The sequence below is a fragment of the Chanodichthys erythropterus genome, chromosome 23, assembly GCF_024489055.1.
Source record: "Chanodichthys erythropterus isolate Z2021 chromosome 23, ASM2448905v1, whole genome shotgun sequence".
NCBI classification, from domain to species: Eukaryota; Metazoa; Chordata; class Actinopteri; order Cypriniformes; family Xenocyprididae; genus Chanodichthys; species Chanodichthys erythropterus.
In genome coordinates this window covers 20880288-20896704 of record NC_090243.1, presented here as the reverse complement: position 1 = coordinate 20896704, position 16417 = coordinate 20880288, and the positions used below count along the sequence as shown (strand labels likewise).

The 16417-nt window shown below is 32.9% G+C and overlaps 1 protein-coding gene across 1 annotated transcript in view; it reads right to left on the bottom strand.

Annotated features, from left to right (window-relative positions):
• Window positions 1-16417, bottom strand: part of acvr2ba (activin A receptor type 2Ba) — a 54601-nt gene that overhangs the window by 1154 nt on the left and 37030 nt on the right. Inside the window, exons 3-11 of the mRNA XM_067378091.1 lie at window positions 13025-13131; window positions 11847-11995; window positions 11433-11576; window positions 10069-10212; window positions 9634-9782; window positions 9444-9558; window positions 9202-9340; window positions 8756-8886; window positions 1-5848 (exon numbers count right to left, since the gene is read on the bottom strand). The exon at window positions 1-5848 is cut by the window's left edge and continues 1154 nt beyond it. Of these exons, the coding sequence (XP_067234192.1) occupies window positions 5654-5848; window positions 8756-8886; window positions 9202-9340; window positions 9444-9558; window positions 9634-9782; window positions 10069-10212; window positions 11433-11576; window positions 11847-11995; window positions 13025-13131 (1273 nt within the window). The 3' untranslated portion in view covers window positions 1-5653. The remainder of the gene's footprint in view (window positions 5849-8755; window positions 8887-9201; window positions 9341-9443; window positions 9559-9633; window positions 9783-10068; window positions 10213-11432; window positions 11577-11846; window positions 11996-13024; window positions 13132-16417) is intronic.

The following is a 16417-nucleotide window of genomic DNA, read 5'->3' as shown; positions in this document are numbered from 1 at the left end:
ATTTACTGCCACCTACTGGCAGTTTTAGTTTCTTGATTAGAGTATCATTTCATTAAAAAAATAATTTCATATTTTGGCGATAGTTTTTGGGAAGAAGATATTTTGAAGAGCGTTGGTAACCAAACTGTTTTGCTCTGTAAATGCATCTAAATATCAATTCAGATGCAGCTTATGAAAAAAATCATGGCCTAAAAGTTTATGTAATAAATTCTATGTTGAATCAAATAAAATATTTCTTTCTAAAGCTACTTCTTGTAATGTCTATATGATGTTTTTGTCATTTAACACAATAATGACTTTGGGGGCAATTTCTTCAAATTTGTTGTGCGATTAATCAGATTAATTAATCGGCACATAATGTAATTAATCAGCAGCCCTGATATATACACACACACACACCGAGTAAATAATTTTGCATTGTAGTCTTAATGCTACTAAAAATGCTTAATTTTTATGCAAAAATGTTCCCTCTTTGTTCTGGTGTGAAATGTTTCTTAAGTTTCATGCGATACAAAAGTATTTCCAGGCTGTAAATCAGGTGTAATTGGCACAGCAGCGGAGGAGACGACATACTGGACAAATACTGGACTGTCTTTAGTGCATAATGAATCGCGTTGCATAAATCACAATCTCTCACGGTCCGTTGGATTATTCAAATAGCTTGTCAAAAGCAGGCGGTTTAAAATCACCCGCAATATGATGCATAAAACAAACTGAAACGCTTTCATCCGATCAGAGACGCCTCGAATACAGTCTGGCAACAGAATATGAACATTCACAGATAATAAAACCTGGCTCTTCTAAGCTATAAAAACACACAATCAACAAATGTTAAAATCAATCAAAGCCTTTGGTTATCCTCACGCAGAAGGAATTTGGCTACATATCGTTACGTTACTTCGAATAAAACGAGGTCAGTTCATTGAAACGCCGCGAAGGCCTACGATGTGATCGAACAGCATGGTTTTGGTAGTTCGCCTGATGTGGATATCAATGCCCAAAGTTCAGTCTGCACAGACTATTGCTGGAGATATTGCTTGCTACATCGTCTGAGCCAGTTGGAAACTCCTCGTTCGCGCAAACATCCGAACTTCCCCGGTTAACCTGAAGAAGATGCAGTTTCCTGAAAGTATCAAAGTCTGAGATGGAAAGCGGACACACGTCAACTGAAGCGTAGCCGTGATTGGCCAAGCGATCCACTGGGAAACGCGCTACTTTGGCACTTTCGGATTTGTAATGTGCCAGAATTGGCAAGAGCTTGGAAAAAAATGGGTGTCGCAAACCACAAATACAACACAGAACAACAAAAACACGCCGGGCCGTGAGAGCAGAGACTATGGAAGCTTGTTTCCGCCACTAAAAGAAAAAAGAAAAAGGTAATCATGACTTTTTATCTCGCAACTGCAAGTTTACATCTCGCAATTCTGACTTCGTAACATGCAATTGTGAGTTATAAAGTCAGAATTTTATTAGATATAAACTTGAAATTCTGAGAAAAAAAAGTCGGTATTGGGAAATAAACTCGTAATTGCGAGAAAAAGTAAATTAGAAGAAACTCGTAATTGCGAGAAAAGTTAGAATTGGGAGATAAATTCGTAATTGCGAGAAAAAAAAGTCAGAATTAGGAGATAAATTTGCAATTGTGAGAAAAAAGTAAACTGGGAGAAACTCGTAATTGCGAGAAAAATGTCAATTAGAAGAAACTCGTAATTGCGAGAAAAATGTTAGAATTGGGAGATAAATTCGTAATTGCGAGAAAAAAGTTAGAATTGGGAGATAAACTCGTAATTGTGAGAAAAAAGTTAGAATTGGGAGATAAATTCGTAATTGCGAGAAAAAAGTAAATTGGGAGAAACTCGTAATTGCGAGAAAAAAGTAAATTAGAAACTCAATTGCGAGAAAAAAAGTTAGAATTGGGAGATAAATTCGTAATTGCGAGAAAAAAGTAAATTGGGAGAAACTCGTAATTGCGAGAGAAAAAAGTTAGAATTGGGAGATAAACTCGTAATTGCAAGAAAAATGTCAAATGGGAGATAAACTCGTAATTGCGAGAAAAAAGTAAATTAGAAGAAACTCGTAATTGCGAGAAAAAAAGTCAGAATTGTGAGATAAAAAGTCCCTTTTTTATTTTCTATTCAGCGGCGGAAACAAGCTTCCATAAAAGACGGATCTCCTGTTAAATATATATATACATACGGCACCATAACAGATAACTTAAAGCTGGATTTGAGAGGAAGTCGAAGCAACTGCTGCAGTGCATCATGGGTACAGAGAGCAGAGAGCGAAATGGCACAGACGGTAGGGACACCAAACCTTTATTTGGCCCTGAAATAAAAGCTCCATCTTTGTGAATTCGCCGCACGAATTTGGCCGAGATCATTTGGTAAAGAGAGGGTTCACAGTCAATTCTTAAGTTTTCTTCAATTTTGACCCTTGAAGGGTGCGTAAAAAATTGTGCAAGTAAAAACGGGGCAAGTTTTTGGGAGAAGCGCCAAAAGTTTAAGGTTCAATGTCCCGTGAAGAAGGAGAAAGGAAGAATAATGCCCTGTTTCACTGATCGGCACGATTCTACAACTGTATACAGCTATTTACATCATCTCTCGTTTATACAACAGAACTTGGTAGCACTTCTTTAAAGATTTTGGACTTTTTTTGTGTATTTTTTTCTGTTTTTACTTCTCCAAAATGTCTTCCCTAATCATAAAAGCCAACTTACATCAAAATATACTTACTACAAGTCAACACAACTAACAAAATATATAACAGAAGTCAAACACGTAGAAAATCTGAGGTATTTCTGGTCTGAGGTGGTCTGTGTTTCATGAACAATATCTTTAATGCTTTTTTTGTCCTTTCATAGCTAATTTTATTGTTTTGAGTTGCGCTCTTTCGTCTCGGAAGCCTTTTGAATGTCTGGTGACGTGCGGTTGCATCTGAGGATGAACTTTACTGAGAAGATACGGAATAGATCACAACATTTCATCCGAGCAGCAGCAGCACTGTGGAAATTCACTCTTGAATTATGGCATATGGAAATGTGGATAACCGTCTACCACTTTTAAGACAAAATAAATATCATTCTTGAGTTTTTTCTTTTCTTTTCTTTGCTAATTAGTCAAACGCCACCTGATCAAAGTGAAGTCTGACGCTCTCAAATTTGCAGCCCCAAACTGAAGTCTGAATATCGCCGGAGGTCAGATCTCAGATTTGGTCCCTGTTAGAAAGAGGTAATGCATGAAGGGACCGAAGCAAAGCACACAAAACCAAACACTTCCTGGGTGAATCGCACAAAACTGGGTCACATTTTACCCTGAAGTCAAAGAAAAAAAAAAAAATTGAAATTATATTTTGCCTTATATTTTATCTTTTCTTTTTTTTTTGCATTATTTAACATTTTTACCACTATAAAGCACATTTTCTGCCAATTTATCAAAAAACATTTTTTTTTTACTCTATTTATAGATTATTGCAACATTTTTGGACTGCCTGTATTGATTTTTTAATTAAAACGAGCATAAATTATTATATTATAGTAATAAGAATCTACTGAGAACAATGAAAATTACCCCAAAATTAATTTAAAAATCTGGATTAATTATGGTCAAGATAATTTGGTGTAAAACATGTTTTTATACATCATTTCATTATTTGTTGGACTGCCTGTACTGATTTTAATTAAAACAAGTGTAAATTATTATATTACAGTAATAAGAATCAACATTGAGAATGACGGAAATTACAAAAAAATTACCAAAATTATAAAAAGAAAAATAAAATCTGGATGAATTATAGTCAAGATAATTTGGTGTAAAACATGTTTTTATACATCATTTCATTATTTGTTGCACTGCTTGTACTGATATATTTTATTAAAACGAGTGTAAATTATATTACAGTAATAAGAGTTTAATTAGAATCAGTGAGAATTATCAAAAATAAAAATCAATGCATTTTGGTCAAGATAATTTGGTGTAAACCATGTTTTTATATGTATATTCATTATTTGTTGGACGGCTTGTACTGATTTTTAGTGTTTTTTTTATTAAAACAAGTGTAATCAGCATTGAGAACAATGAGAATTATCAAAAATAAAAAAAAAATATGGATTTTGGTCAAGAAAATTTGGTGTAAAACATGTTTTTATACATCAATTCATGTTTTTTTTTTAATAAAACAAGTGTAAATTATTACATTACAGTAATAAGAATTTAATTATAATCAACATTGAGAACAATGAAAATAATACAAAAATAAAAAATTCTGGATGATTTACGGTCAAGATAATTTGGTGTAAAACATCATTTCAGCATTTTTTGTAGGACTGCCTGTATTGATTTTATTCATTAAAACAAGCATAAATTATTATTTTACAGTAATGAAAATTATCACACAAAAAAAAAAAAAAAATCTGGATCTGGATGCATTACTTTCAAGAGAATTTGGGTTTCTATACATTAACTTTGTCTTTGTATTAAAGTAAGAAAAATGACAAATATCATAAATAAAAGTAAATAATCTGAAGGGAAAATGTGCTTTACTGTCAAAAAAAAAAAAAAAAAATTATGCTCCTAAAAAGGCTTAATTTTAATTTCTGAAAAATATTATTTCTAATTTTTTTCTTTGGGTTTTGAGGTAAAATGCGACCCAGAATTCTTCACTCCAGACATCCAAAACACATCAAGAGAAACTAGACAGGAAAAACAAACACTTTTTATGGTCTTTTTTTCTCTTTTTCAACAAACTCTCAGCACCACACACACACACACACACACACACGGTCTTGCATGTTTCGTGTAGGTAATTAGTGTTAAATTCATCAGGGCACCGTTATATTCCTCTCTGTCATATAATGATGTGGGAAAGGCAGTCATGGACCCCTTGACACTGGATACCTGAGAAAGATTTCCGTACCAATCTAAACGCTCCGATATTTCCACATGCAAGCCGCCGTTGTCCCGCGGCAAGAGATTTCAGCCATATCCACTCAATAAAATCCCCAACCAACCTTCTCACAGTCACCAACTTCAACAGCACAAAAAAAATCCAAACAAAAGAAAAAAGAAAGAAAGAAAGAAAGAAATTAGTCCAGTTGCTTTTTTCCGTGTTCTTCAACACCCGTTAGTTCCGTAAAAGACACGTTTTCCGTAATTTCGAAATAGCACACTTTCGGAGAGAAATAAAAAAGCGAGATCCCGCGAGGAGGTCGAGTCGCGCGTGTAACAGTCGTAATGATCCTCGCGGGTTTTGCAGCACTGTTGAAGATGAAACCGTCACGTGTTGGTTGCGCGTCACAGGCGATCCTGTCCGGCGGACGGAACAGAACGGAAACAGAGCGGGAAAAACCAAGCGGTGAAATGTTGAGGTACCTGCACCGGTCAGCATTCATTTGTCGGCACCTGAATGCGCGTTGAGATGTCCTCTCGGGTCGTATTTTTAAAAATCTTTCGCGTTTGCTCTAATGATAAAAATACAGTAGAGAAGTGTGCTGGTAGTTACTGATCCGATCAGAGAAATAATAAAAATAATAATAATAATAATAATAATAATAATAAAGTTAAAAAAAATGTTAGGATAAAATAGCAGCTGCTTTAATGTCGTTTGAGATTCACTGAGTTTGGAAAGACGAGGGTTGTTTCGTTTGCTTGCGTCGGGTTCAGATGCTGGACTCTTTGGCCGGCAGGTCCACGTTGGTGACCGAGGTGAGCACGGACAGCAGGCAGTCTGAGGTAGAGGCGCTGGTCAGGCGGCGGATCTGAGAGATTCGCTCCTCCACGCAGCCGGCCGACAGCCGCGCCTCGGCGTCGTGATCCCAGCACTCCTCGATCGTCTCGCACATCTGCGCCAGACCCTGACGCACAACGACACAACACAACACACACCGTTAATGATTAAAGCACGACAAAACCACATGATCTGCTCATTATGAGACTCGTGTGTGATTATTAGAGCTTTATTCATAAACCTGAAAGTGAAGTTTATCTTTCTTTTCACTTTGTTGGTATTCATTTATATCAAACACACACACATACACACAAACAAACAAACATGTGTACACACACAAATAAAACACATGCACACACAAACATGCACAAACACATGCAAACACAAAAACGCACACACTCACAGAAACACACAAAAAAACACAAACATGCACAAACATGCACACTCTCACAAACACACACTCACACATGCACAAAATCACACACACACTCACAAAACATACAAACACACAAACGTGAACACAAAAAAACAAAAAACACACAAACAAAAACACGCACACAAACACAAGCACAAAAACAAACACAAAAAACACAAACACAAGCACAAAAACAAACATGCACACACTCACAAACACACACGAACATACGCACAAAATCACACACAAACACACACTCACAAACACACACGAACATACGCACAAAATCACACACAAACACACTCACAAAACATACACACAAAAAACAAAAAATATGCGCACACTCACATACACACACGCGAACACAAAAACACGCACACAAACACACACAAACACAAAAACGTACACTTAGAAACACACACACAAAAAAACACAAACATGCACACACTCACAAACACACACGCACACTCACACACAAAATCACACACAAACACACACACACAAACACAAAAACGTGAACACAAAAAAACAAACAAAAACACGCACACAAACACACACAAAAACAAACACAAAAACAAACATGCACAAACAGACAAAAAAACACGCACTCATACACACAAACATGCACACACATACACACAAACACACAAAAACGTTCACAAAAAAACAAACAAGCACAAACACAAAACACACAAAGATGAACACAAAAACAAGCACACAAACACACACACACACACAAATACACTCAAACAAACATACTTATACACAAACACTTGCATACACACAAACACACAAAAACACTCACAAAAACACACAAACACCGACAAAAAAAACACTCTCAAACACACACTCATACACAAAAACACGCACAAAGACATGCACACATATACACACACTCAAACACACAAACACACAAAAATGTAAACAAAAAAACAAACAAGCACAAACACACAAACACAAAACACAAAGATGAACACAAAAACAAGCACACAAACACACACACAAACACAAATACACTCAAACATACTTATACACAAACACTTGCATACACACAAACACACTCACAAAAACAAACACGCACAAACAGACAAAAAAAAACTCAAACACAAAAATGTGCAAACACACACAAATACACAAACACACACGAACACAAAAACATGCACACAAACAAACACACAAATACACTCAAACAAACACACTCATACACACACAAACACAAAAACATGCACACAAACAAACACACAAATACACTCAAACAAACACATTCATACACACACACACAAACACAAAAATGTGCAAACATGCACAAACATACACACAAATACACAAACACACTCATACACACAAACACACACGAACACAAAAACATGCACACAAACAAACACACAAATACACTCAAACAAACACTCATACACACACACACACACACACACACAAACACACACGAACACAAAAACATGCACACAAACAAACACACAAATACACTCAAACAAACACACTCATACACACACAAACACAAAAACATGCACACAAACAAACACACAAATACACTCAAACAAACACATTCATACACACACACACAAACACAAAAATGTGCAAACATGCACAAACATACACACAAATACACAAACACACTCATACACACAAACACACACGAACACAAAAACATGCACACAAACAAACACACAAATACACTCAAACAAACACACTCATACACACACAAACACAAAAACATGCACACAAACAAACACACAAATACACTCAAACAAACACATTCATACACACACACACAAACACAAAAATGTGCAAACATGCACAAACATACACACAAATACACAAACACACACTCATACACACAAACACACACGAACACAAAAACATGCACACAAACACACAAATACACAAACACACACTCATACACACAAACACACACAAACACAAAAACATGCACACAAACAAACACACAAATACACTCAAACAAACACACTCATACACACACACACGAAAACAAAAACATGCACACAAACAAACACACAAATACACTCAAACAAACACACTCATACACACACGAAAACAAAAACATGCACACAAACAAACACACAAATACACTCAAACAAACACACTCATACACACACACACAAACACAAAAATGTGCAAACACGCACAAACATACACACAAATACACAAACACACACTCATACACACAAACACACACGAACACAAAAACATGCACACAAACACACAAATACACTCAAACAAACACTCATACACACACACACAAACACAAAAACATACACACAAAAACAAACACGCACAAACACAGACAAAAAAACACTCACAAACACACACTCATACACAAAAACACGCACAAAGACATGCACACATATACACACACACTCAAACAAACACAACATTTCAAATATATGAAAATCTTATAATTAATAGTATTTTAATTGGTCTGTTTCTGTTATAAGTGAGTGTTCTTGTATTTTGCTGGTGATGCTCATTATCTTCTAGCAATAACATGACAATCACATGAAGGCTCGTTTACAGCACCGTCTCACACAAACTCCCTGAAAATCTCCCGGCTCCAGAGCGAGCAGCAGGACACAAACTCACCGAATGCTTCAGCCAGCAGTCCTTGAACACCGGCCGCATCTTCTTATGCACCACCACATCCTGAAGATCCTCCAGAGACGGATGCTGACCGATCTCCTCTTCAAACGGCAGCATGTACTCGTCTACAGGACCTGAAGGAGCACACCGCAGACATGATATAAGCCTCCGGAACAGCAACGTGCAAGAAAAAGTCATGCGTTTAAAGTGGGCGGAGCTTGGAGGCTCAGAACTCACTCTAATTGGTCAGGTACGATGGTTACACTTCCACAAGAACGTCAGTAGATCAGCAGCATTTACTTGAGAAGCAAAATGACTTGAGTATATTAATGTCATTTTGCTTCTCAAGCACATATATTTTTGAATTCAGAATGTTTCGATATTTTTACTAGAAAACGAAACTAAAATCCTCAGGAAGAACGTCATGTTGAATCAGCTGATGTTCTCACCATCAGCAGCTTTGCAGCGCGACACCAGCTCCCACAGCACCAGCCCCATGGCGTACATGTCTATCCTCAGAAACGCGTCCCGCTGGAAGTTAATCGCGCCCTCCAGCACCTCCGGCGCCATGTACCTCCGTGTGCCAACCTGACGGATTCAAACAGGATGATTTAAAGGCTCCTACATCAGGTTTGCATGCATCCATCAGCATCAGCTCTTTCCTCACAGTGTCTGAAACGGTTCGCCTCACCTGACCGTGTGTGTCTCCCGGTGGTTTCCCCGGCTCAAACCGCACCGCTAACCCGAAGTCACCGACGACAGCTGTGAGATCGGTCTTCAGCATCACGTTTTTACTCTTGAAGTCTCTGTGCATGGAGTTATTTGGATTATTATTTCAGTGATTATTGAGGTCTTAATAACAGTTGTGAGGTTAATCTCACCTGTGAGCAATGGCAGGTTTAGGACCTTCTCCTTTAAAGCGCGGCACGTCCTCGTGAAGGTACGCCAGACCGCAGGCCATCGTCTCCGCGATGTGACACAGATCGCTCCAGCTCACCGCGTTCCCCTTCAGATAGTCCGTCAGCGAACCCTGACGACCGCAGAGAAGATTAAGAATCTCATGTTTTTTCCTTCATAATCTCACTATATCAGACTATATGAGCCATAAAAACCTGATGGATCAAATATGATACTTGAAAAATCACACATGCAACCTTTTTTTTTGTTGTCTGAAGGTTCAATAAACTCTTCCATTCATATGTCAGGCTTTATAGATTTAAATGTGTGTCAATTTGCTGCATGCATAAAACTTTCTAAGGGCTCAGATGGTGATTTCTGATCTTTGTTTACGGTCTTCATGACCTTTGACCCCTCACCCGCTCGTGAAACTCTGAGATCAGCCAGAACTCCGTCTCCAGGTTGCTTCCGCGTTTCTCCGCAGCGATGTAGCGCAGGAGGTTATCGTGCTTCATGCCCGGCGTAGAGAAAATGTCCCGCTCGTTCTGCCACGACTGCTTGTCCTGTCGAGCGCACACATCACATTCACAGCCGTTACGCGGTTTTAAAGGTTGCTAACGCAAACAAATAAATAAAAATATATAAAATCATTCAAATAATACATAAAAATAAAGAAAATCATTAAAATAAATGAATGCATGAATTTATATAAATGGAAAAAAAAAAATAATAAAAATGCACCAAAAAAAAAAAATCAAATCATTAAAATAAAAAATACATAAAAATAAATAAAATCATTAAAATAAATTAAATACATATAAAATTGATTTAAAGTAATGAAAAAAAAAAAATTAAATAATGCACAAAAAATCAAATAATTAAAATAAAAAACATAAAAATAAACAATCATCAAAAGAAATGAATACATAAAAATTGATATAAATTAATGAAAAAAAAATAAAAATGCACAAACAACAAATCATTAAAATAAAAAATACATAAAAATAAATAAAATCATTAAAATAAATGAATACATAAATTATATAAATTAATGAAAAAAACATTTAAATAAATAAAAATAAAAACATTTAAATAAATACATAAAAATTGATAGAAATTAATTAAACAATAAAATCATTTAAATAAATAAATAAAATACATAAAATAAATAAATCAAAATAAATAAAATCATTAAAATAAATACATAAATAAACAGAAACACAGCTAGCTTGCATCGATATATAGTATAAATAGGCAGTATTTTAAGTAAAATCAAACAAACCTTATATGAACCTAAATGGTGAAAATCTTCACGGTTACATAATAAATAAATACTTTAATGAATATATATAAACGTATTCATATATAAAAAAATACATACATAAAACCATTAAAATAATAAATAATAGAAATAAAATAAATAAACATACATACATAAACAAATGCACTAAAATAAATAAATAGATCTGCAGTTAATGCATTTGTCATCACTGTTAAAGGAATAGTTCATATTTCCATAATAGGAAAAAAAAAATACTATGGAAGTCAATGGGTGCCGTCAACTGCCTGATTATCAACAAACTTTAAAATATCTTCTTTTGTGTTCAACAGAAGGAAGAAACTCATACAGGGTTGGAACAACATGAGGGAGAGTAAATGATGACAGAATTTTTGGGTGAACTATCCCTTTAACATGAAACGTTCTGTGACTCAAAGCCTAGTGAGCTCGTTTGCATCTTTATCGTCAGCATTTTAAGTAAAAGCAAACAAAATGAATGAGCACCTGAATGGGGAAAATCTTCACGGCTACATATTCGTTCATCATCTGGGCCTTCCACACGCAGCCGAAGCGTCCTCGGGCTTTAACCTCCAGCAGCTGCAGAGGCTTCAGTCCCACCAACGGTGACGGAGGAGACGGACCGGCGTCCTGCAGCACACGTCACATGATCAACATCTCTAATTCCACAATAATAATAATACTTAAATATAATACAGTCTAAACTCAGAACAAAGACATCAAATAACACTGTCAAAAGAACCACTAGGTGGCGCCAGAGAGCAGAAAAACAAACGCTTGACACAGGAAATGAACTGTAGCTGTTGAAACACTGGGAACAAATGTGAGAGATCAGAGTAAAGCCGGCGCTGAGACTCGTGTTACACCGGAGAGAAATGGATGAGCGGCGAGGAGACCGACCTCGTTGATGTCCACGTGTCCATAGGGCGGCTTGCGGTGCCGGTACATCCAGAAGGCCAGCAGCAGGGCCATGGAGAGCATAGTGATGGGCAGCAGAGAGTAAACCAACACGTTCAGCAGCGACGGCGTCGGCGGAGGAGGCTCGATGACTGACAGACCAGAGAGAGACGGTCAGACAAGAGCAAACAACAGCCTTCTGTCTAATTAGCAATTATAAAACAGAGCGCTGACTCTAAAAATTAAATTGAGGAGCAAATAAATAAATGTATAAAATAGATCAATCAAAAATAAATAAAAGTAATTAATATAAATGCATAAGAATAAACAAATAAATTAAACAACAATAAATAAGTTCGCAACTTATAAAAATAAATGCATTAAAATATAAATTAAAGAATAAAAAATACAAAAAATACTTTACATTTATTTTTATAATTTGAGATTATTATTTAAAGTATTTTTTGTATTGTTTTATTCTTTAATTTATATTTTAATGCATTTATTTTTATAATTTGAGAAATATTTTTTTTAAACAATTTTTATATTTATTTTTGTTTTCTTTAATTTGAGAAATTATTTTTTTTACATATATTTTTATTGTTATTTATTTAATTTATATTTTAATATATTTATTTTTTATAATTTGGGAAATTATTTTGTAAAATATTTTTGTATTTATTATTTAATTTATATTTTAATGCATTTATTATAATTTGAGAAATTATTTTTTAATATATTTTTTTTATTTTATTCTTTAATTTATATTTTAATGCATTTATTTTTATAATTTGAGAATTGTTTTTGATATATAATTTTTGTATTTATTTTTATTTATTCTTACATTACATTTATTTTTATAATTTGAGATTATTTTTAATGTAAGAATAAATAAAAAAATACAAAAATTATATATTAAAAAATAATAAATTCATTCATAAACAGAAAATGCATTAAAATTATAAATACATTCATAAATTAAATTAATAAAATGCATTAAAATATAAATTAAAAAAATAAATAAATAAAATGTAAATATTAATAAATGCATAATAAATAAACATTAATACACATTAAATTATAAATAAATTCATAAATTCTAAAAACAAACAAAACAAAACCACACTAGAATAAATAAATGCATTTAAATATAAGTAAATAAATAAAAAAGGTCGTCTCACCTGGTCCGCTGACGTCGGGCAGGTGTGTGAACCTCTCGTTGCAGAAGTTTCCTTCACAGCAGCAGAAGAACACCTGAGGGTTTTCCTCTGTGGCCACACACTCCTGTCTGTGATAGTGAGAGCAAACGAGACGCTCGTTACAGACGGACAGGCCTTTCTCTCTCAAGAGGGCCGCTCAGACTCGAGAGCTCTTGTTCTTAACGGCATCAGAGAAACATTCAGCTTTTGACTCTGCGGCGACAGTAAATTCATCTCCTCTCCTCTGCCATCTTGTGATAAAAGCCTAGAGGCTGATGGGAAACACTTAACGATCTGCCTTCAGCGCTAATGAACAGGCTCTTCAACAACCGTTAGAAGCATCCAGACAATTCTTTATTGTTGTTATTATTATTATTATTATTAATATAAAATGAATAAATAAATAAATAAATAGATATTGATATAGATCATTCTATAGAAAATATTTGCTATAGTTCTCAACATTTATCCATTAAATAAATAAATCAGTCTATTGATAAAATTTGCTGTTTCTCAATATTTATCCATTAAATATGTAGAATATTTTACAAATAAATAAATAATAAATAAATAAATAAGTCTACCAATAAAATTTGCGGTTTCTCAATATTTATCCATTAAATAATAAGTAGAATATTTCATAAATAAATAAATAAATAAATAAATAAGTCTATTAATAAAATTAGCGGTTTCTCAATATTTATCCATTAAATACGTAGAATATTTTACAAATAAATAAGAAATAAATAAATAAGTCTACCAATAAAATTTGTGGTTTCTCAATATTTATCCATTAAATAATAAGTAGAATATTTTACAAATAAATAAATAATAAATAAATAAATAAATAAGTCTATTAATAAAATTAGCAGTTTCTCAATATTTATCCATTAAATAATAAGTAGAATATTTTACAAATAAATAAATAATAAATAAATAAATAAATAAATAAGTCTACCAATAAAATTTGTGGTTTCTCAATATTTATCCATTAAATAATAAGTAGAATATTTTACAAATAAATAAATAATAAATAAATAAATAAATAAGTCTACCAATAAAATTTGCGGTTTCTCAATATTTATCCATTAAATAATAAGTCGAATATTTTATAAATAAATAAATAAATAAATAAATAAATAAATAAGTCTATTAATAAAATTTGCGGTTTCTCAGTATTTATCCATTAAATAATAAGTAGAATATTTTATAAATAAATAAATAAATAAGTCTATTAATAAAATTAGCAGTTTCTCAATATTTATCCATTAAATACGTAGAATATTTTACAAATAAATAAATAAATAAAAATAAATAAATAATAAATAAATAAGTCTACCAGTAAAATTTGCGGTTTCTCAATATTTATCCATTAAATAATAAGTAGAATATTACAAACAAACAAATAAATAAATAAGTCTATTAATAAAATTAGTGGTTTCTCAATATTTATCCATTGAATACGCAGAATATATTTTACAAATAAATAAATAAAATCTATGTATTTATTAATAAATTTTTTGCGGTTTCTCAATATTTATCCATTAAAGTCGAATATTTAATATTAAATAATATTATATAATATATATAATTATTATAATATTTAATGTAGAATATTTAAAATATTTTAAAAAGTAGAATATTTTATAAATAAAAAAATATTATTTAATGGATAAATATTGAGCAACAGCTAATTTTATTAATAGACAGATAGATACATTTATTTATCTATTAATAAACTTGGCTGTTTCTCAATATTTATCCATTAAATAATAATATAATAAATTATATTATTAAATGTAATAAATAAATACATTTATTTATATTTATATTTTCGCAATATTTCTTATTGTACTTCTGAAATGTCTTAATGACTTAATGAAATGCAAATAAAATAAAATGAATAAAAATGATACGGCAATATATCTAATATTTACCGAAGCTAAACTGCAAAAGCTCAATCAGAAATCTTCACGATCAAACATCAAAGTTGTGTTTCATTTTCTTTATGTCAAATATTTTTTTCTTCTTGTGACTTTGGGGCGGAAGTGAAGGTGAAATATGGATATTTCTTAACCAATCGCTGACAGACAGAAGTGTTGCAGTAAAGCACACAAACACCTTTAACTAACAAGGGTCAGAAAAGCCTGGAAAATGTTTCTGAAAACACAAAACACTGACTAAGAGACTTCTGGGGGAAAATATAAATCAAAAGCTTGATAACTGTGGAGTGTGAGCTCTTTGTTTCTATTGAGTTTCCCTCATTGTTGTGTTTCTCTGCAGGGAACAAGAGAGAAAACACCAGAGCCGATTGTGCTGATGGAGCGTCTGCTGGATTCACAGCGTCCGAGCGCAGGCCAGAGGTCACGTGATCAACCGAGGAACACGTCTACGTGAACATCTCTTCTGCTCCACTAAAGAAAGTCAGTCGTACAAGTTTGGAAAGATGTAAGGGTGAGTAAAGGAACTATTCTAATACATTATAAATCACAAATAATAAGAAATTCAACATCAATTCAGCACAGTTTCACTGCCAACTTCAATCCGTTTCTCTGAAATCCCATTTAGCCGCTGAAATGTGGGGAATGTGAAGCGTTTACCTGCGGCTCTATTTTAAAAGCAGCTCCCGGATGATCAGATAACAGGATCGGTGTGGGAATCTTTTTTAAGCAGCAGATACAGGACTGGCCCACTTCTTCAAACGCAGTCGCTCTGAGATTATTTTACCAATAAAGTGATCTTCTCAAGAGCCGAGCGACAACATGAAGATTCATCATAAAAAAAATAAATAATAATAATAAAAAAAGAGCACAGAAACGCCACACTAAGAGTTATCATAGGAGCAGATCAGAGGGGTGATTGAAGCAATGCAAAACAATAAATAAATCAAATCAAGTTCTCTAGCACCATCTTATTTCTGGAAGATATTTCAAGAAAACTTTGCCTAAAGCCAGGCTGGGTGGAAATAAACTGAATTGAAATAATAAAGAATAAAACAAAATACAAAATAAATATAAAACAAAACAAATAAGAATGATTATAAATATATAAAATTAAAAAATTAATTATTATCCATTTATTATTATTATTAATGCATACATACACAAATAATCAAATAAACAACTAAAATAAATAAAATTTGATCTCAATAATAAATAAAATATTAATTAATAAATCTAAAATAAAATAAAAAACACTTTATAAAATATATAAATTAAAAAAATTATTATTATCCATTTATTTTTATTACTATTATTATTATTATTATTATTAATATATGATATCTATATTGATATAGATAATTCTCTAGAAAATATTTGCTATAGTTCTCAACATTTATCCATTAAATAAATAAATCAGTCTATTGATAAACTT